General features: G+C 60.6%; 1 protein-coding gene across 6 annotated transcripts in view; it reads left to right on the top strand.

Annotated features, from left to right (window-relative positions):
- Positions 1 to 19,237, top strand: part of MYO18A (myosin XVIIIA) — a 168,716-nt gene that overhangs the window by 109,558 nt on the left and 39,921 nt on the right. For all 6 annotated transcript variants that reach the window (XM_073315968.2, XM_073315969.2, XM_073315971.2 and 3 more), the window contains 7 exons: positions 992 to 1,082; positions 1,608 to 1,800; positions 3,186 to 3,272; positions 13,194 to 13,335; positions 14,537 to 14,696; positions 15,958 to 16,144; positions 17,035 to 17,272. In XM_073315968.2, the coding sequence (XP_073172069.1) occupies positions 992 to 1,082; positions 1,608 to 1,800; positions 3,186 to 3,272; positions 13,194 to 13,335; positions 14,537 to 14,696; positions 15,958 to 16,144; positions 17,035 to 17,272 (1,098 nt within the window). The remainder of the gene's footprint in view (positions 1 to 991; positions 1,083 to 1,607; positions 1,801 to 3,185; positions 3,273 to 13,193; positions 13,336 to 14,536; positions 14,697 to 15,957; positions 16,145 to 17,034; positions 17,273 to 19,237) is intronic.

Below are 19,237 nucleotides of genomic sequence, written 5' to 3'. Positions count from 1 at the left end.
TGCCTCACTGGATTCTGTTCCCTATGAACACGTAGGATTGTGAGGCACCTCAAACAGCGTAATTCCCTTGGACCTCATCATCTCCTTGTCACGAATCTCTGAACGGCATTGAGCTGGGCCCATCGTCTGAGCACCTCACAGTCCTCAGTGCCTGTTGCCGCCCAGCCCACGGGAGACACAGGGCAGGGCTGTTCCCCTGGTACCGAGGGAGGCCACCGCTCAGGGAGGCTGTGACTTGCCTCAGGCCATGCAGCGAGTCTCTGGCAGAGCAGGGATCAGGCCCCATCCCCTGAGTTCCAGGCTAGCGCCCTAAGCACTGAGCTGCCCTTCCTCTGTGTGCCTGGCATTCTGGGGGTGCCGGCTGTTACCAGGGGTCACTTTTTGGAAGCATGTTGCTTTTGGGGTGCAAGGAGGGTGGCGATGTGGGAGCTGCGGCCCAGACTGCCTGGCTGTGCTCACTGGACATGCTGGAACCTGGGTTTCCCCTTCTCCCCCAGCCCAGCATGAAGCCGCCCAACACGAATGCAGGATGGTCTGAGCCCAGAAAACAGCTGAGGGCCCCAAATCCCACCCCCTTTTCTGACGGGCCCCTGTCCTACCCCAGGCTCCTCCTCCAAAACAGCCACTGCTTGCCACCCGCTTCCCAGCATCTCCTGCGGAGGTCCTCATGGGATCCAGACCCTCGCGGGTCACCACCCTCTTTTGACAGGCAGGGACAGAGGCCTACAGAGAGTGTCAGCCAGGGCGTCGATGTAGCCCTGTGCTGTAGTGACTAGACCGTCCTGCCTCCCCGTGGGAATGCACTGCCTGGGTTCACACTTGACGTGCAGCCGTTCCCAGGGCCCCCCACGCTGTCGACCTTGCTCCCTTGGAGCCTGAGCCACTGGATCAGCTCCCCGAGCCTGTCCTGGCACACGGGGGGCGCCCTGGCCTCATGTTCGCTGGGGGAGGGTGCAGTTGCCTTCACTCTGGAACCATTTCTTCCCCCCAGGCTCCAGGCTGACAGCTCTGGACTGCTTGGAAGGCCTGGCCTCTGGCTTGTATTCAGAGCTCTTCACGCTGCTCATCTCGCTGCTGAACAGGTACGCGCCTAGGCCAAGCCAAGCACCCAGCCCCTGGCTGGCTCGGAGTGGAGTGGGGGTGTGTAGGCAGGAGCCTCGTTTCCCCTTGATCTCCCGGGAGAGCTGCCCGTGCTCCAGCACGTTTCGTCTCCCCTTTGGGGAAGGGACCTTGTCTGGCACGCTCTCCTAGCCCGGCCCCTGCAGCCATCCTGCTGTGTGCTCCAGGGCCTTGAGCAAGGCCCAGGCAGGGCTCTGATGCGTCGCATAAGGACAGCAGAGAGCGCTACCTTAGGGCAGCTGGGTGCCGGGCAAGGGGCCCTGCTGCCCAGGTGTAATGGCTGAGGGCAAGTGGTTCACCTCACGTGTGTAGCTGGGGCATTCTGGGGTGTTGGTCTTCCTCTGGAGCTGCAGGCATTGCTCCCAACGAGGCACAGGACCAGGCTGGATGGATCGGGAGCAGCTGGCAGGCAGGGGCCCATTGGTCTGATCCCATGCCCTGCACGGAGCCCTGTGTGCCCTAGCCCCTCTCTTCCCCCCCTTGTCTAGGGCGCTGAAGTCCAGCCAGCACTCCCTGTGCTCCATGATGCTTGTGGACACCCCAGGCTTCCAGAACCCCGAGCTGACAAACCAGAGCCGCGGGGCCAGCTTTGAGGAGCTGTGCCATAACTACGCCCAGGAGCGGCTGCAGATGCTGTTCCACGAGCGCACCTTCTCTCAAGAGCTGGAGAGATACAAGGAGGTATTGCCTGCGGGATCCGTCTCGGCCCATGGCAGAGACCTGCTCTCCAGCTGGAGCAGACACGCAGGAGCCCAGCGAGGGACTGGAGAGCCCCCCCTGCTGTGTAGGAGCCTGCGGGCGCTGCCCTTGCCCGGGGCATGGCAGCTCTAGGCTGTACAGGGCGTGTGAAGGGGCCGTGGAGGATGTTTCCTTAGCTAGTTGTGTTGCTGACTCTTCTCTGCTCTAGCATCTACTAGACTCCAGCTGATTTCTAACCCTGTAGGTGGCTCGGGCAGTCACGCCTAGACAGGACTCCGCTAATCCGTAGCTCCGAATCTGGTGCTTCTTGAAGCAGGGGTTTCCCCGGGAACAGGCCATTTGCCATTGGCCTTGCCCTGGGCCCTGGTGGCTTTGCTAGCAGCCCTGTACATTGCAGTCACCCCGGCAGCGATGGAGGGGTGGCTCCTGGCAAACTCCCCAGGGTGGGCGGGGAGCTGTGTGCACCAGCCGTGTGGGGCCCGCTGCAGGGGCTAACTGGGCCCAGACTCCTTTGCTGACGGCTGGGCGAGTTCTCGGTGCCCGCTGCTGCGCTGCCTGTGTGCATGGCCCAGCTAACTCTGAACTCCCAGGCCGGGGGGGAGGGTGGGGGGGCTCTGAGAGTGAGACCCTGGTGCAAATCCAGCCCAGGATGGTCATTGCTCCTGGCCCTGGCTCTGGGGCTCAGCCCAGCTCCTTGGGGATGTCTGTGATCCAGGAACCACCCTTTGGTGATGACTCCAGGATTGGTGAGGCCCCAGAGGCCGAGTTCCCCCCATCTGTTGGAGATGGCTCCCCGAGGACGCTTTGCCCAGTGCCCCCCATCCTCACTTCACTGGGGACCATGGGCCCTCTCCCAGCCCCCTCCAAACACCCCAGCGGCAGCTGTTCTGGGGGAGTGTGACCCAGCCTCGGGAGCTCCCGCTCTTTGCCTCCTGCACTGCCCAGGGGCCAACTCCCTTCACACCTGGCACACTGCGTGGGGACAGGAGGCCGAGCTGCCTGGTTATTGCTCTGCCATCCCTGTCGGGGGACAAGGCAGCACTTCCCAGGCATGAATACAGCCCAGCCCCGGTCCCCCCGGCTCACCCCTGAATGGTGCAGGCTGGCCAGGGCCGTGACCCCACTCCCCTGCCCTAGGGACTCCCCTTCCTGAGCTGAGAGCCATGGGGAGCAGCCTGGGGTGGTGGGCTGACCGTACCCTTCCCCTGTGCACTGGGAGGGTGGCTGGGGCTCTCCAGGGAAACCCCTGTGGTCTAATGTCCTGTAGATCCTATTCAGACTAATGTACTGACTGACCCTCTCTGGGTCCCGTAACTGTGATCTTTAGTCACACAGGCACTAACCCTTCGCCTGTCCGTCCTCTCTAGGAAAGCATAGAGCTTGCATTAGATGACCTAGAGCCCAGTACATCTGGCTCTGTAGCTGCTGTAGACCAAGCCTCACACCAAGCACTGGTAAGCACACATCGGGTTTAATGGCAAGAATTTCTCTCCCCTCTCCCCTGCCTGTGTCTAAAGCTCTTCTCCAGGCCCATAGCACCTTCTGTTCCCTGAGTCAGCAGCTTTGCGGGGCCGTCTAAGCAGTGACCAGGGAGTTGCACTTTGCTCTGGGCCACACGCTCGTACCCTGATCATGACAGGGCGGGGCAGGGAAACCTGGGGGGTTTTCTTGTGTGCAGACAGGGCAAGGGGAGGCTCCATGGCTCCAAGCTCCCCTCCAAAGCAGGGTGTTTCCCTGTTCCTAGCTACACCCAGTAGAAACCCACCCAGTCACCAGCGCCCAGAAGCCTGCAGCAGGTTCTGCTGCCTTTGCTTTGCGTCCTCTGTCCCCAGGCAGATGCCCTCCTGGGGTTACGTTCATGGGGAGATGCCAGGTTAATTCCCATGGTCAAATGCCAAGCAAGCTGGGATTGCAGCCAAGCTGGGAGCTGCTCTGTAGCAGCAGCCCTCATCCAGCTGGTTACCTGGTGCTAACATAGAGAGGCTTCTGGTGCTGGGTGGGGAGGCTGCTGGTAGCGGGGGCTTGCTCTGATCTGCTCAGGGTGGTGTTGATCTGCCCACTTGCTGGCAGGGCCAGTTCAGGGGAATCCAGTTAGTCAGAGCTGTCGGGGCGGTGACCCTCCCCATGCAGGGGCAGGAGGGCTCAGTGGGAGGCACAGTCTTGTCTCTTCCCCTCCTTGGAGGAACAGCTGTCTCTTCCCAGTCTGACTTTACCACCACGCTCCTCTTCTCTGGGGTGGGCCGTGGCCTCTCCGTCAGCTCGTGGGCCGGCGTTTCCCCACTCGTCTCCAGGTTCATGTACAGCTTTGCAGACCGCCCAGCTCTCGGGTGGGAGAACTGCTTTCATTTCCCCTGTTGGTTCCCTGCATCCTGCTGGTGGCTCTGCGGGGTGGGCAGCTGAGGGTCACCTTGAGGGAAGCTCTCTGCTGGGGCTGTCTGGGGGGGAAGAGAGGTGATCACAGCCCCCCTTTCTTTGCTTTCTGCTGCGTTTCCATATGCTAGACTCCAGACCTCACAGCCCCTCTCTCAGCCACGTTCCCCCCAAGCACTCTGTGCCCGAGGCTGGGAACAGCCCTGCTTCCCCTGGAGCCTGGCCACCCCTGTGACCGTGCTACCTGTAGGAGCCAGCTGAGGTCGCTCATCAGGGTGGACTGCAAACAGAACGGGGCAAAACCCCACACGCTGGTGGATATTCCAACACTTAGATTTACCCAGCCAGCCCAAACCAGCTTCTACAGCACCTCCCTGGGTACTCAGACGTACAAACAATGCAGTTCTCTTAAAATGCCCAGCCTCAGGCCTCCCTCCAGACACACCTGTCAAGCATAGGATGATAAATTCTGAAGATCTTATTTCATCATATAAAAGAAAAGGTTCTCCTGACCCCAAAGGACCAAGCCCCAGACCCAGGTCAAATAATAACTCAAATCTTACCCCAAATACACACTTATAGTAAATTCTTACTAACTAAACTAAAATTTATTAAAAAAAGAAAAGAGAGAGTGTTGGTTAAAAGATCAATATACAGACAGACTTGAATTCAATTCTTGAGATCCAGGTACATAGCAGAGATGAGTTGCCAAAAGTCCTTTTAGAAATAGTCCATAGGTTATAGTCCAATGTCCGTATTCAGGTTGACTCCAGTGAGTGACTGGGGATCTCAATCCTTGTGGCTTAAGGTTTCCCCCTCTTGAAACCCAAAGCAGATCGGAGATGAAGAAGGATCGTGTCCCAAGGTTTTTATACATTTCCAGCAGCCTTTTGGCCTGAGAAAACAATAGGTTTAACTTTCCTTCTCCTAAACATCCTGGCAATTAGCACAGGGTAATTTGTCCGTTAAGCAGTTCAGATACAGGTTACCACAACCTTTGAAGAGACATATAGACAATAACACTATTTCACTCGTCTTCCTAAATGTTAATATTCCTTTTTTGATCTTTGCATCAAAGCTATAGCCATAGCCAAGACTTGCTTGCTCACATCACAAGACCTGAACAAACATCTCCCCTTCTACCTCTAACAAGGCAGGCTTGCATTTCAAAGCTCTATTCATTTACATCTCTTCCTAACCAGTCTCTAAAGTTCGGCCATGGGTCAGGTCAGTCTGTGAGTTAATTAACTCTTTCTGGCCCTGTCACCCTTCAGTGAGATACTATATTACACTCATAATGTCACAACCCACCTGACCACATTTGCTGCCGAGCTGGGGGTTGCCATAGGGCAGCAGCATGGGTGGCTTTGCTCAGTGCTGAGGAGGGCGATCGTGCCGGGCAGATGGCTCAAGGCGGTGGGAGGGGGGTGAGATTTGGACGGTGGGGCCGTGTCGCCAATAATTACCTCTCCCGTTAACGCCTTGGCCAATAAAGAAGCAGGAGAACAGCAGGCTTGCTGCCACTTCCCCTGGCGACGAAGAGGCTGCGTTAAGCACCGATCCATTGCTGTGGTTTATTGAACTTTCAGAATCAGACCAACGCTGCCAGGGCCCTTCTCCTCCTGTCACGGAGTGTGGGGGAGTCCAGGCCCTGCACCCCTCTTCCTGGGATCCACTGAGACTCTCAGCCAGCCAGTAAAACAGAAGGTTTATTGGACAACAGGAACAGTCCCAAACAGAGCTTGTGGGTACAACCAGGACCCCTCAGTCAAGTCCTTCTGGGGGAGCAGGGAGCTTAGACCCCAGCCCTGGGGTTCCCTGTGTTTCTCCACCCAGCCCCAAACTGAAACTAAACCCACCCAGCAGGTTCCCTGCTGCAGCCTCTGTTCACATTCCTGGGCAGAGGTGTTACCTCCCCCTCCCCCTCCTGGCTCAGGTGACAGGCTCTCAGGTCTCCCATCCCCAGGGCACATTCCCAGGTCAACACTCCCCCCTCCCTGCTGAGTCACATCGTCACATCTCTCCCCCCTTCGAGACTGAACTGAGCGGGGTCACGCTGACCAGTGACCTGGGGAAGTTCGGGGCCCCCTCTCCGGGACAGCGCATCCGCTATCAGGTTGGCACTTCCCTTCACGTGGACCACGTCCATGTCGTAATCCTGCAGGAGCAGGCTCCATCTCAGGAGCTTGGCGTTGGCTCCTTTCATCTGGTGCAGCCAGGTCAGGGGAGAGTGGTCGGTGTAGACAGTGAAGTGTCGCCCGAAGAGATAGGGCTCTAGTTTCTTGAGGGCCCACACCATGGCCAGGCACTCCTTCTCGATGGCCGCGTAGTGTTGCTCCCGGGGTAGCAACTTCTTGCTCAGGTACACGATGGGGTGTCTCTCCCCCTTTTCATCCTCCTGCATTAACACCGCCCCCAGTCCCGTGTCTGAGGCGTCGGTGAACACCACAAAGGGCTTGTCAAAGTCTGGGTTTGCCAGAACTGGGCCACTGACCAGAGCCTCCTTCAGCGCCCGGAAAGCCTCCTGGCACTGCTCGGTCCAGACCACCTTGTCTGGCTTCCCCTTCTTGCATAGCTCCGTGATGGGGGTGGCGATGGCGCTAAAGTGGGGCACAAATCTTCGGTAGTATCCTGCCATCCCAATAAAGGCTTGGACCTGCTTTTTGGTGTGGGGAGCGGGCCAGTCTCTGATCACCTCCACCTTGTCTGGTTCCGGCTTTAGGCGGCCGCTCCCCACCCGATGGCCCAGGTAAGATACTTCCGCCATCCCCACCTTGCACTTCTCCGCTTTTACAGTCAGCCCAGCCCCCTGGAGTCGGTCCAGCACTTGTCTAACCTGGGACACGTGGTCCTCCCAGGTCTGGCTAAAGACACAGATGTCATCAATATACGCCACGGCAAAACTCTCCATCCCCCTCAGGAGCTGGTCCACTAGGCGCTGGAAGGTGGCCGGCGCTCCCTTGAGGCCGAAAGGCAGGGTCAGGAACTCATAGAGCCCCAGAGGGGTGATAAAGGCCGATTTCAGTCGGGCATCTGCATCCAGCGGCACTTGCCAGTAGCCCTTTGTAAGGTCCATGGTGGTGAGGTACCGAGCTCCTCCCAGCTTGTCTAGGAGCTCATCAGGCCTGGGCATGGGGTAGGCATCAGATACAGTGATGGCATTGAGCTTCCGATAGTCCACACAGAACCGGACCGACCCGTCCTTTTTGGGGACCAGCACCACCGGCGAGGCCCAAGGGCTGGCAGATGGCTGGATCACCCCCAAAGCCAGCATGTCCCGGACCTCTCTTTCCAGGTCCTGAGCAGTTTTCCCTGTGACTCGGAAGGGGGAGCATCTTATCGGCGGGTGTGACCCTGTCTGCACCCGGTGGACAGTCAGATTAGTGCGTCCAGGCTGGTTGGAAAACAGCTGTCGGTACGGATGCAGCACCTCCCTGACCTCAGCTTGCTGGGCAGGGGTTAGCTGATCCGAGAGGGGAATTGTTTCCAGGGGGAAACCAGCTCTGGTCCCAGGGAATAGATCTACTAAAGGGTCATCTCCCTGCTCTTCCCACTGTCCACACACGGCCAACACCACATTCCCCCTGGCATAATATGGCTTCATCATATTCACATGGTACACCCGGCGGTGGTGCGCCCGGTTCGACAGCTCCACCACATAGTTTACCTCACTGAGCTGCTTGACGACCTTGAAAGGGCCCTCCCAGGCGGCCTGTAGTTTGTTCTTTCTCACTGGGATGAGAACCATCACCTGATCCCCGGTGGCGTAGGCACGGGCCCGTGCCCTGCGGTCATACCAGACCTTCTGCTTCCTCTGGGCTCTGGCCAGATTCTCCCTGGCCAGGCCCATGAGTTCAGCCAGTCTCTCTCGGAAGATCAGGACATACTCCACCACTGACTCTCCATCGGGAGTGGCCTTCCCCTCCCACTCGTCTCTCATCAGGTCCAGGGGGCCCCTCACCCTCCTTCCATATAGCAGTTCGAAAGGCGAAAATCCAGTAGACTCCTGGGGCACCTCCCTGTACGCGAACAGCAGGTGAGGTAAGTACTTGTCCCAGTCCTGCGGGTGCTGGTTCATAAAGGTTCTCAGCATCATCTTTAGCGTCCCGTTAAACCTCTCCACCAGCCCGTTGGACTGGGGGTGATACGCTGAGGCCCAGTCATGCCGGACCCCACATTTCTCCCACAAGCACCGGAGCAGGGCCGACATGAAGTTGGAGCCTTGGTCTGTCAAGACTTCCTTGGGGAACCCTACTCGGCTGAAAATGGTCAGGAGCGCATCGGCCACGGTGTCTGCTTCAATGGAAGCTAAGGGCACTGCCTCGGGGTAGCGGGTGGCAAAATCTACCACCACCAGAATGTATTTCTTCCCCGACCGGGTCGTCTTGCTCAGAGGTCCCACTATGTCCATGGCCACCTTCTGGAAAGGCTCCTCTATGATGGGCAAAGGTCTCAAAGGCACTTTCCCCTTGTCCCGGGCCTTCCCCACCCTCTGACAGGGGTCGCAGGATCGGCCATACTGCCGGACAGTGGTAAAGACCCCAGGCCAGTAAAAGTTCTGTAGCAACCTCTGCCGACTGCGCCAGATTCCCTGGTGCCCTGAGAGGGGGATGTCATGGGCCAGGTACAGGAGCTTGCGGCGATACTTCTGGGGGACCACCAGCTGCCTCCTGATCCCACAGGACTCTACTTCCCTTGTGGGAGCCCATTCTCGGTACAGGAACCCCTTCTCCCACAGGAACCTCTCCTGGCAGCCTCTCCTCATGGTCCGTACCACCCTGAGGTCGGCCAGGTCCCTGAGCTTCCGCAAGGAGGGGTCTTTCCTCAACTCGGCCTGGAACTCAGCAGCTGGGGCAGGGACGGGGCCCGGTTCCCTCTCGCTGGCCAGGTCTGAGGCCTCCGCCTCTCTAAGCCGTGCCCCTCGGCCCTCCCTCCCCACCAGGGTAGGGTCCTGCGCCTCCGGTGTGATACCCTCCCCGAGGTCAGGGCGCAGTGCCCCTCGCCGGCTCTGGCTACGCGTCACAACCAGGGCGGCCTGGGGCTTGCTTGGCCAGTCCTCTAGGTCTCCCCCCATCAAAACTTCAGTGGGCAAATGGTGGTGTACCCCCACATCCTTGGGGCCCTCCTTGGCCCCCCATTTCAGGTGTACCCTTGCCACGGGCACCTTAAATGGGGTCCCGCCCACCCCTGTCAGGGTCAGATAGGTGTTGGGCACCACCCGATCTGGGGCCACCACCTCGGGCCGGGCCAGCGTCACCTCCGCGCCCGTATCCCAGTATCCATTGACCTTCCTCCCATCCACCTCCAGGGGAACAAGGCACTCTCTCCGGAGGGACAGCCCCGCGCCCACCCTGTAAACTGAGCACCCTGAGTCCAGAGCCTCCAGCCCTCTGGTGGAGCTGGCCTGGGGTACTCTTCCCTCCTGAGCAGGTGGTAAACTGGCAGCCCCCCTTTCCTGGGTCGTCTGCCCCTCGTCCAGCTGGGTCCCTACCCAGTTAACCCTGGGTAGGTTGGGTCTGCTCAGTCTGTCCCTGAGCCCGGGGCACTGGGACCGTACGTGGCCTCTCTGGCCACAGTGATAGCAGCTCAGGTCACGTTGGTCCCCTCGAGCAGGTCGGAGGGGCCCGACGCCAGGCGTTCCCCTTGGGAGGGGGTTCTCCCTATTTCCCCGCTGGGAGGCCCCCTGGTGACTCTCTCTCTGCATCGGGGGGGGCCTGTTCTTTTGGGGCTCCTCCCGGCTACCCCCTGACCGACTGTTCACGAACTCGTCGGCCAGCTGCCCTGCGTGCTGGGGGTTCTCGAGCTTTTTGTCCACCAACCACAGCCTCAGGTCGGAAGGGCACTGTTCATACAGCTGCTCCAGTACGATTAGGTCCAGCAGGTCCTCTTTAGCTCGGGCCCCAGCTGTCCACTTGCGGGCATACCCCTGCATCCGGTTGGCCAGTTGTAGGTAGGTGACCTCAGGCGTTTTACGCTGACTCCGGAACCTTCTCCGGTACATCTCGGGGGTCAGCCCAAACTCACGGAGCAGGGCCTGCTTGAACAGTTCATAGTCCCCTGCCTCCGGCCCTGTCATTCGGCTGTACACCTCCACGGCTTTGGGGTCCAGTAAGGGGGTGAGAAACTGGAGCCTGTCTGCAGGGTCAACCCTGTGCAGCTCACAGGCATTCTCAAAGGCCGTCAGGAAGCTATCCATGTCCTCCCCCTCCTTCCGCTGGGCCAGGAAGCACTTATCAAAGTTCCTTGCCGTCTTGGGTCCCCCCACACTCACCGCAGCCGCAGCCGGGGCCCCACTGCTCCTCAGCCTGGCCAGCTCCAGTTCATGCTGTCTTTGTTTCTCCTTCTCCTGACGCTCCCTCTCCTTCTCCTGACGCTCCCTCTCCTTCTCCTGACGCTCCCTCTCCTTCTCCTGACGCTCCCTCTCCTTCTCCTCCTGCTCATGTTGACGTTGTTTCTCCTTCTCCTGACGCTCATGTTGACGTTGTTTCTCATGATCCTCCAGCTCCCTCATTTTCATCTCCCTCTCCCATTCCAGCCGCCTCCGCTCCAGGGATGGGGAGCTCCGCCGGGAGGATCCCCTGCTGGGTGCCGGGGTCAGGGTGCCCTCGGTATTCGCTGGGCTTCCCCCAACCCCTCCCCCGGACATAGGTAGGAAGGGTCTCGGGATGTCCTCAGCAGCAGTCTGACCCCTCCCAGCCCGGTCAGGCCCCAGGGCCCACGCTGCGTCCCCCGGGCAGCTTCCCTCAGGGACAGGGATCGGGTCATCCAAGCGATCCCTCTCCTCCAGCTGGGCAATCAGCTGTTCCTTGGTGGACCTCCCGATGCGCAGCCCCCTCTGCCTGCACAGCTCCACCAGGTCGCTCTTCAGGCGTTTAGCGTACATCTCCCTGCTGGCCCCTCGCAGGCCGGGCAGCTTCCCACGGTTTCCAGGAAAAGCCCCTCGTGTGCCCGTCCTTCTTGAGGTCACCGACTCTTTGCCAGGGTCGAGCTGCAGACTCCTCCGCCCCTGGGACCGCTCGCTGCAATCCCTCGGGGGACCCTGTTACTGCAAAAGTCTTTCTCTCTGGTCACACATTCCCAGGGGTTAACCGCCCCCCGAAACCGTCTCTCTCTGAATCTTCAGCACGCCTGGTCCCCGTCAATTCCCCTTCGTTTTACTGCTCCCCAGTCACTTACTGCAGGAAGCGCCGTTCACGGGGTGCAGTACATCCCACCGCTGCCACCAGTTGTCACGGAGTGTGGGGGAGTCCAGGCCCTGCACCCCTCTTCCTGGGATCCACTGAGACTCTCAGCCAGCCAGTAAAACAGAAGGTTTATTGGACAACAGGAACAGTCCCAAACAGAGCTTGTGGGTACAACCAGGACCCCTCAGTCAAGTCCTTCTGGGGGAGCAGGGAGCTTAGACCCCAGCCCTGGGGTTCCCTGTGTTTCTCCACCCAGCCCCAAACTGAAACTAAACCCACCCAGCAGGTTCCCTGCTGCAGCCTCTGTTCACATTCCTGGGCAGAGGTGTCACCTCCCCCTCCCCCTCCTGGCTCAGGTGACAGGCTCTCAGGTCTCCCATCCCCAGGGCACATTCCCAGGTCAACACTCCCCCCTCCCTGCTGAGTCACATCGTCACACCTCCCCACTAGCGGTGATTACGGCAGGGGGCGGCCCTGCCCTGAACACCCAGGCAGTGCCGGAGAGTGCGGCTGAGTGCCGCAAAGCACATCTCCCTCTGCCTTGGGCAGGGGCGCAGAGAACCTGTAGCCTGCGGGGCTCTGGAAGCTCCCTAGGAAACCGGCACCGTTGCCAGGGGCTGGTTGCTGGGTGCGGGAGGCACATGGGGGCCTGCTCTCCTGACTGTGTAGGGTCACTGCCCCCAGCACTGAAAGGCAGCTGTCTTGGGCTCAGGGCTGAGCAGCACTTGAACAGCACAGGCTGGAAAGCAAAGGGTCCTGTGGCCCATTGGAGCATCAGGGAGCTTAGGGAGGCCCAGTGTCATTTCCGGCTCTAAGAGCTTCCCCTGGAGAAAAGGCCCAGCAGGGCTTCAATGGGCAGGACCAGGGCTTGGCATCCGTGGGAAGGAGCAGTGTGCCTGGGGCATGTTGGCAGGATGGGAGCGACAGGCTTGCCAAGGGGAACGAAGGCATCCAGGCTGATCCTCAGGGTGGCAGTGACAGGGGAACCTTACTGTGTAGCCTGGCTTGCGGTGCAGGGGGCGGCAGGGCAGTCGGCTGCATTAGCAGCCCTGCCCACCAGCCCAGAGGGCACTCAGGGAAACGACTCTCCCTGCACAGAGATCTTGCCACAGGCTCGATAGAAAATGACATAAAGTGTTAAAGGAGTGAAATGAATGCAGGCACAGGGCAGTGAGCCTCCCGTGGGGTGCATGCCATTGAGTAACACTAAGCCCACGGGACCCGAGTGCCCCCTTCCTGCAGGGCAGGAATTGCCTTGCTGGAGTAACCTGAATGGCTTCACCTCGTGCCCAGGCCCATGCGTGCAGGGTCACTGAGATGAGACTGACCCATGGAGCAGGAGACGGCTCGGATTGATGGAGGCAGGGAGGGCCTCGGTCCCTCGCCCTGCTACCTGGCGAGAAGCCAGGGGAGCAGCCAGCGTCAGAATGGGAGAGCGTGGGCCTGAGATGTGGTGGGTGCGTCTCTCTGAGCTCTGCTCGATGGTTTTGCCTGTCTCTGGATGTGGAGTACGTCGGTGGCTGAGTGCGAACGCTCCTGGCTGACGTGTGTTTTACTGGCTCGGGTATTAAGTATTGATTCTTTCTCTGCAAAGAATCTATTCAGTGTTACTCAGAGCGAGGCGTTGCCGCTCGCTCTGACTGGTCCCGGGGAATGTGTCCCAGACTCCCGTAGGGCTAGGACAGGTACATAGCCACCCTCGGCACCTCTCTCCCTCTCCGGGGGGCTCTTGGCCCAGCGATGCTGCCAGTCCCCACGTGTCCAGCAGGTGGGGAGCAGACACAGTTCGGGTGATGTGTGCGGTTGGGACCGTCTCTGCAGGTGCGCTCCTTGGCCCGCACGGATGAGGCCCGTGGGCTCCTGTGGCTGCTGGAGGAGGAGGCTTTGCAGCCTGCAGGGAATGAGGACACGCTGCTGGAACGGCTCTTCGCCTACTACGGGCCCCAGGAGGGAGATAAGAAAGGTATGGGGGGAGGCCAGCCCTCCCCTCTGCAGGCCTAGCCAGGCCATCTGCACTCTTCCCCCGCCCCCCGCTCCTGGCTCTCCCCGAGTGAGGCTTCCAGTCCAGTTGTTTCCTTTGTACAGGAACCATACAATGCGTGTGGCCTGTGTGTGCCAGGAGCCCCACAGGCTCGGGGTGGGGCCATGCACCCCTCCAGGGGCAGGTGGGGCATCTGGGCAGGAGATGAGGGAGGAGAGGCTCCTGTCCTGTGCGTAGGGCTGCTCTCCAGCTCTGGCAGCTCTGCCCAGTGGGGAGTTCTGTGCTGTTCACCCCAGGCTCGTGCTGCAGGGCCAGCAATAGCCGACTGGGTGTACGGGCTTGGGCTGGAGACCCGGGGAGGCGCCCAGAGCCCAAGCAGACACGTCTGTGCCCCTCAGCATGAGCCCAAATCAGTTGACCTGGGCTCTGGGACTCACTGGCGCAGTTCTATGTGGTGTCGACGTAGCCTCGGTTTCCTTGTGTGTGAGCTTTGCCAGGGCTCTTGTGCTAAGTTCCCTGTAAGCTGTGTGGCCATGCAGGCACTCAGGGAACCCACCTGGGGACCTGCCGGGGGAGGGGTGCTATTCCCCTAGCCCCCACCTAGCCCAGCCCCCAACCTGCTGCGGCCATGGCGCCCCTCCCCTGGCCCCGACTCAGTCTGTGGCCTGGACCTGCTGGGGCGGCCTGGATCTAGGTGCGGCCGGAGTAGGCCTCCCCTGGCCCAGACCTGTGGGGCCGGGAGAGGGGTGCCTTTCCTGCAGCCCAAGCCCCAGAGATCCCACGGCCAGGAGAGGAGCCTCTCCCCCCCAAGCCCAAGTGCTGCTGCAGGGAGGGAGTGCAGGGGGGAGTCCTCTTTCCTCGCCATAGCCCTGGAGCACCCCCCTGCACCTCAAACCCCTCACCCCCGGCTCCACCCCAGAGCCCTCACCCCCTGCATCCAACCCTCTGCTCCAGCCCTGAGCCCCCTCCCACACGCCGAACCCCTTGGCCCCACCCCCACCACAAGAATTTTGTTATGTGCACCGATATGTAGGTGATGTGTCACGCAACATTCATTCCGTGCACAGGTGGGACAGATCCGAGGGAGCACTGCTCTTGTACCTCGGTGGCCCAGGGCAGGGATTCCCTCTTGGTGCCTGGCCTGCGGGGGACCGGTTCATTGATGGGGTTTCTGTCCCTACAGGTCACAGCCCGATACTGCGCAGCGACAAGCCCCACCACTTCTTCCTGGGTCACAGCTACGGCACCAACTGGGTGGAGTACGACGTCACAGGCTGGCTGCATTATGTCCGGCAGAACCCAGCCTCTCAGCATGCTGCAGCTATCCTGCAGGACTCTCAGAAGTAAGCAGCGGCTGTGCAGTAAGAGGCTCTTGCTGGGCTCAGGGCCTGGGGTGGGCAGGCACAAGACACGTCCCCCAGGGTGGGGAGGCTGGCGTGGCTCCTCTGCCGGGGTGGATCACGCTCATCAAAAGGCAAAATTGTTATTTCCAGTCCCCCAGGAGCAGCTGCTGAGCAGGGGGCAGCTGGGTAGTCACTGTGCTCTTAAGGGGAGAAGCAGCCTCTTTCTTTTGAGCAACACGGTTGCAGTGGCTGGGTGACCTCTCAGGCCCCATTCCACCATTCTGCCCCCCTGGCTGGGTCACGCTGCAGGCAGTGGGCTGTAGGCTGCGTGTTCATGGCCTCTCGCCACAGACTGTGTGGTGTGACAGACGTGGGCTGTGGTCCTGGGCCACGCTGGTCTCTACAATGCTAGTTTAAAGGGCCCCAGGAGGCTCTCTGGAAAGTTGAGTCTTGGTTTTGCTGCAAACCTGTGAATTCCGCATCTCCGCCTCCGGGCTGGTGACCCGTGTGTTCCCATCCCCGCCAGGCATCCATGGCCCAGCGCCGCGCTGCTCGCCTCGGGGTCTGTGGAGTTGAGCCAGCAGCGAGAGCAGTGATCTGATCGTGCCAGGGACGGTTAGGGGAAGAGTTAGCATGCCTGGGCCGTCTCTCCCCTGGGAGGGGTGCGCAGTGCTGCTGGGGCCAAAGCCTCTGCTTCCAGCCCTGTCTGGCGTCTGGACTGCGGAGGGATTTCTCGGCATCGCCAGCGCTGGGTTAGGAGGTGCTCTCCTAACCCTTCTGCCAGTGCCTGAGGCAGACTGCATGCAGGCACTTTCCGCACGAAAGTGGCAGTCGCCATGTTTCAATCTCCCGGAGCTGCCCTGCTGGGCTTCGTCAGCCTCCCTTCCGTGCGCCCGTGCAGGTGTGTCTGCTGGCTTTGTGCCTCTCCCGCTGGGGTTGCTGCTGCCTGCCCCCCGAGTGCTTGGTGGGACTCCAGTCGCGCAGTTCTGCTCCCGTGCGTCCCCGGCCCTCCGCTCAGCGGGGGGACGGGACTATGGGTTCTAACATATGCTCTCTCAGCCGACCCAGAGACAAGCAGGAGGTCGTGCATTGAGACGCACATTCCTGCACTCCCCAGAGCAGGCGAGATCCTGGCACTGAGTCCTGTGCGGTGCCCGGTAATGGCCACCCTCAGCCTGCTGTAGCTGGATTTCTATCATTTCCCTGGGCCGTGGCAGGGAAGGGCGTGGGGCGGCTGGTCACCTTCTCTCTCTGCTGGCAGGAAAATCATCAGCAGCCTGTTTATGGGCCGGGCAGGTACGGCCATGGTGCTGTCGGGGTCCATCGCCGGCTTGGAAGGCGGGTCTCAGCTGGCCCTGCGCAGGGCTACCAGCATGCGTAAGACCTTCACCACGGGGGTGGCAGCGGTGAAGAAGAAGTCGCTGTGCATTCAGATCAAGCTGCAAGTGGTGAGTGGGTGAGCTGCAGCCTGAGCATGGCAGAGCCCGCTCCAATGACCCCTCCCTGCTCCCAGGGGCCAGGGCCCCGGTCTCCCACAGGTGGGCAACAGCCAGGGATGGAGCTAGGAGCCCGCGGGAATCCCCGCGCCCAGCCGTTTGCTCTAAGCACTGGCCCATGTCGTCTCTCAGCTGCCCTGCTGCTTTATATTGGCACTGCAGGTCACACTGTCCCTTGTGCTTTGCGCGGGTCCCAGGCATTGCTCATGGGCCTGGCTGCAGGAGGCAATGCTGAAGTTACCTGCCCAAATAGCCAGGCAGCGGGTGCCCATCTCCCCACTTCTCCTGCTGGCAGGGCTCCCCTGGTCCCCCTGCCCTCACTGCACAGCTGTGCCCGAGAGCCCTGGAGGGGTGGTGTTCCCCTCTGCCATCTGGTCTATCTACATTCGCTGGGAGAGCCTCTCTTCCGTGCCCCAGTAACCGTGGCAGCAGGTACCGGGGTCCCTGCGGGAGCGGCCACTACCCCCAGTGCCAGGCTGGAACCAGCATCTGCCGTTGGTGCTGCGTGCGCAGCCCCAGTGCGGAGACGTGGGAGGGGGGCAGATCTGACCTGGGTGAAGCTCTCTGTGCTGGGGCAGCCTCCCACGGCCCAGGCCAAGCTCCTGGCTGCTGGGTAACGCCACCGGTGGGGTTACAGTGACCCCCCCCAGCCCAACGGCACCAGCTGCAGGGGCTCTGCCTTCCCCAGACAAAGCTGCAGAATCATGGCTGATCCTAGAGGCAGTTTCTCCTTCTGGCCCTTTTGCCCCAAGGTCACTCACCCCAGTTTCTGCCACCTTGGGTGAAGGCCGTGCCCAAGCCCCCTGGCACGCCCAGGCTGAGCCATCCTCTCCCTGCCCCAGGATGCTCTGATTGACACCATCAAGAAGTCGAAGGTCCACTTCGTGCACTGCCTCCTGCCCAAAGCGGAGGGCTGGAGCGGGGACCCCAAGGGGCTGGCGGCCCGGCGGATCAGCAGCAGTGAGCTGGACCTGCACGGGGAGCACTGTGAGGCGGGGCTCATGCAGCTCGACGTGCCCCTGCTGAGGGCCCAGATCAGGGGCTCCCGGCTCCTCGACGCACTGCGCATGTACCGGCAAGGTTTGTGCCCTCTTCTGGGGTGGTGGGCTGGCTGAGCTGTTCCCCGCGGGTCCAGGGCTGTTCTTCCAGAGCAAAGGGGTGCAGCTCCTTGCTGTGCAGGCAGCCCCATCATCCAGATCCAAACAAGTCTGCTGGACTTCACAGCGGTATGCATGGGAGGGCCAGAGAAACGAGAGGGACCCTGTGCCTGTGGGGTGCAGAGAGGGGCCCAGGGACTGGTCCTTCATCACTGCAGGTAATGGGTACTGGCATGTGGCACTGCCCATTGCTGCATTCAGTGCAGCTCTGCCAGGGCGGGCGCTGCCCTCAGGGACCAGGGAAGCCAGATGGGAATTTTCTGAGCTGTGGACGATGAAGAGGAGGCAAATCCCTTAACTGGATTCCAGGGTAAATACTGGGGCATTCCCTTCCTCCCCACAGGAAGGAGGCAAGTGACACTCACCCTGCTTGTAAGCCAGGCACCCAATGGAGAGAGGTGGGGCCCAGCTCACATCACAGCAGGGGGCCAGCTAATGCCAGGGGGCAGCCTCGGCAAAGGCGCTAAGAACTGAGCTGGCTCCTGGAGAACAAGCTCCCTTCTTATCTCTGGAGAAGCAGATCATGCTCCCGGTTCTGGGCTCTGAGCTGGCCCTCTGTCACGGAGTCCCCGGGTGATGCTCTGGAACTGCTCCCTACGAAGCCAGGCAGGACTCTGGGGAAGTCTCCTTTCTGTGAGCAGCCTGTCTGCAGGACACACAGCTCACATGGCTTCCACCTTCCTGGGTCTGGCCTCAGAGCATTCAGCATCCTCTGCCCCTCCGTGCGCTTCCCACAGCCAGTCCGCCCAGGCGGGGTCTTGGGGAAGCCAGAGGGTCCTGCCCCCCAGCTTTGCAGTCAGACCTGACTCTCAGCCAGCCAGTAAAACAGAGGTTTATTAGACGACAGGAACATGGTCTAACAGAGCTTGTAGGTGCAGAGAACGGGACCCCTCAGCTGGGTCCATTTTGGGGGGCAGTGAGCCAGACAACCACATCTGCCCTTCACTCCATGTCCCAGCCAGCCCCAAACGAAAACTCTCTCCAGCCCCTCCTCCTCTGGGCTTTGTCCCTTTCCCCAGACCAGGAGGTCACCGGATTCCTTTGTTCTCCAACCCTTTAGCTCTCACCTTGCAGGGGGGAAGGGCCCAGGCCATCCGTTGCCAGGAAACAGGGTGTCGGCCATTCTCTGTGTCCAGACCCCTGCACACACCTGCCCTCGAGGGCTCTGCAACGATCACACACCCTTACCCCACCACCTAGAGACTTAAGAACTGCCTAGGGGAAACTGAGGCACCCCCACACTATTCAGAGGAAACATTAAGAACAGTCCCGCGTCGTCACACCCTCGTCAGCCGGGCGGCTGTGACCTCCCACGAGAGCAACCTTCCGGGAGAACAGCCCACCGGCCCTGTGCCGCAGACAGGCCTGGGGGGCTGAGCCTCGCTCCCGGAGAGCTTGGGATACAGACCAGTGCCTGCTTCTGCCTCCCAAACCAAACAACCCTGCGGGAGAGCTCGAGAGAGCTCTGGGCCGTGTGGGAGGCGCTCCGAGGTCCCGGTGCTGGGCCCTCTAGGCGGGATTGAGTGGTCAGCAGAGGAGAGCGTGTGAGCCAGTGCTGCTCCCCCGGCTGTTCCTGCTCTGTGGGGAGAGGCCTTCACTCTCCAGGGCTCTCAGCCCCTTTCCCTGATTGAGAAACGGGACACAGCTGGTCAGTGCTGACTGCAGGTGGGCTGCTCCCTGCTCGGCAGGGGAGAGAATGAGATGCCCTCCATTTATCAGTACGGACATCCTGCCCTGGAGCCGGTGTTTATTATTTCAAAACCAGATCACTGCTCTGAACCAAAATCAATGTGGCTCGCACAGCCCGGGATCGATTGCCCACGGCCGCCTGGGCTGGGATAGGCTCAGCCCCCATCCATAGCACCGATGATGAACTAAGAAGTGAAGC

This window comes from Lepidochelys kempii, chromosome 17, assembly GCF_965140285.1.
Source record: "Lepidochelys kempii isolate rLepKem1 chromosome 17, rLepKem1.hap1, whole genome shotgun sequence".
Taxonomy (NCBI): domain Eukaryota; kingdom Metazoa; phylum Chordata; order Testudines; family Cheloniidae; genus Lepidochelys; species Lepidochelys kempii.
This window is presented reverse-complemented; position numbering and strand designations above follow the sequence as displayed.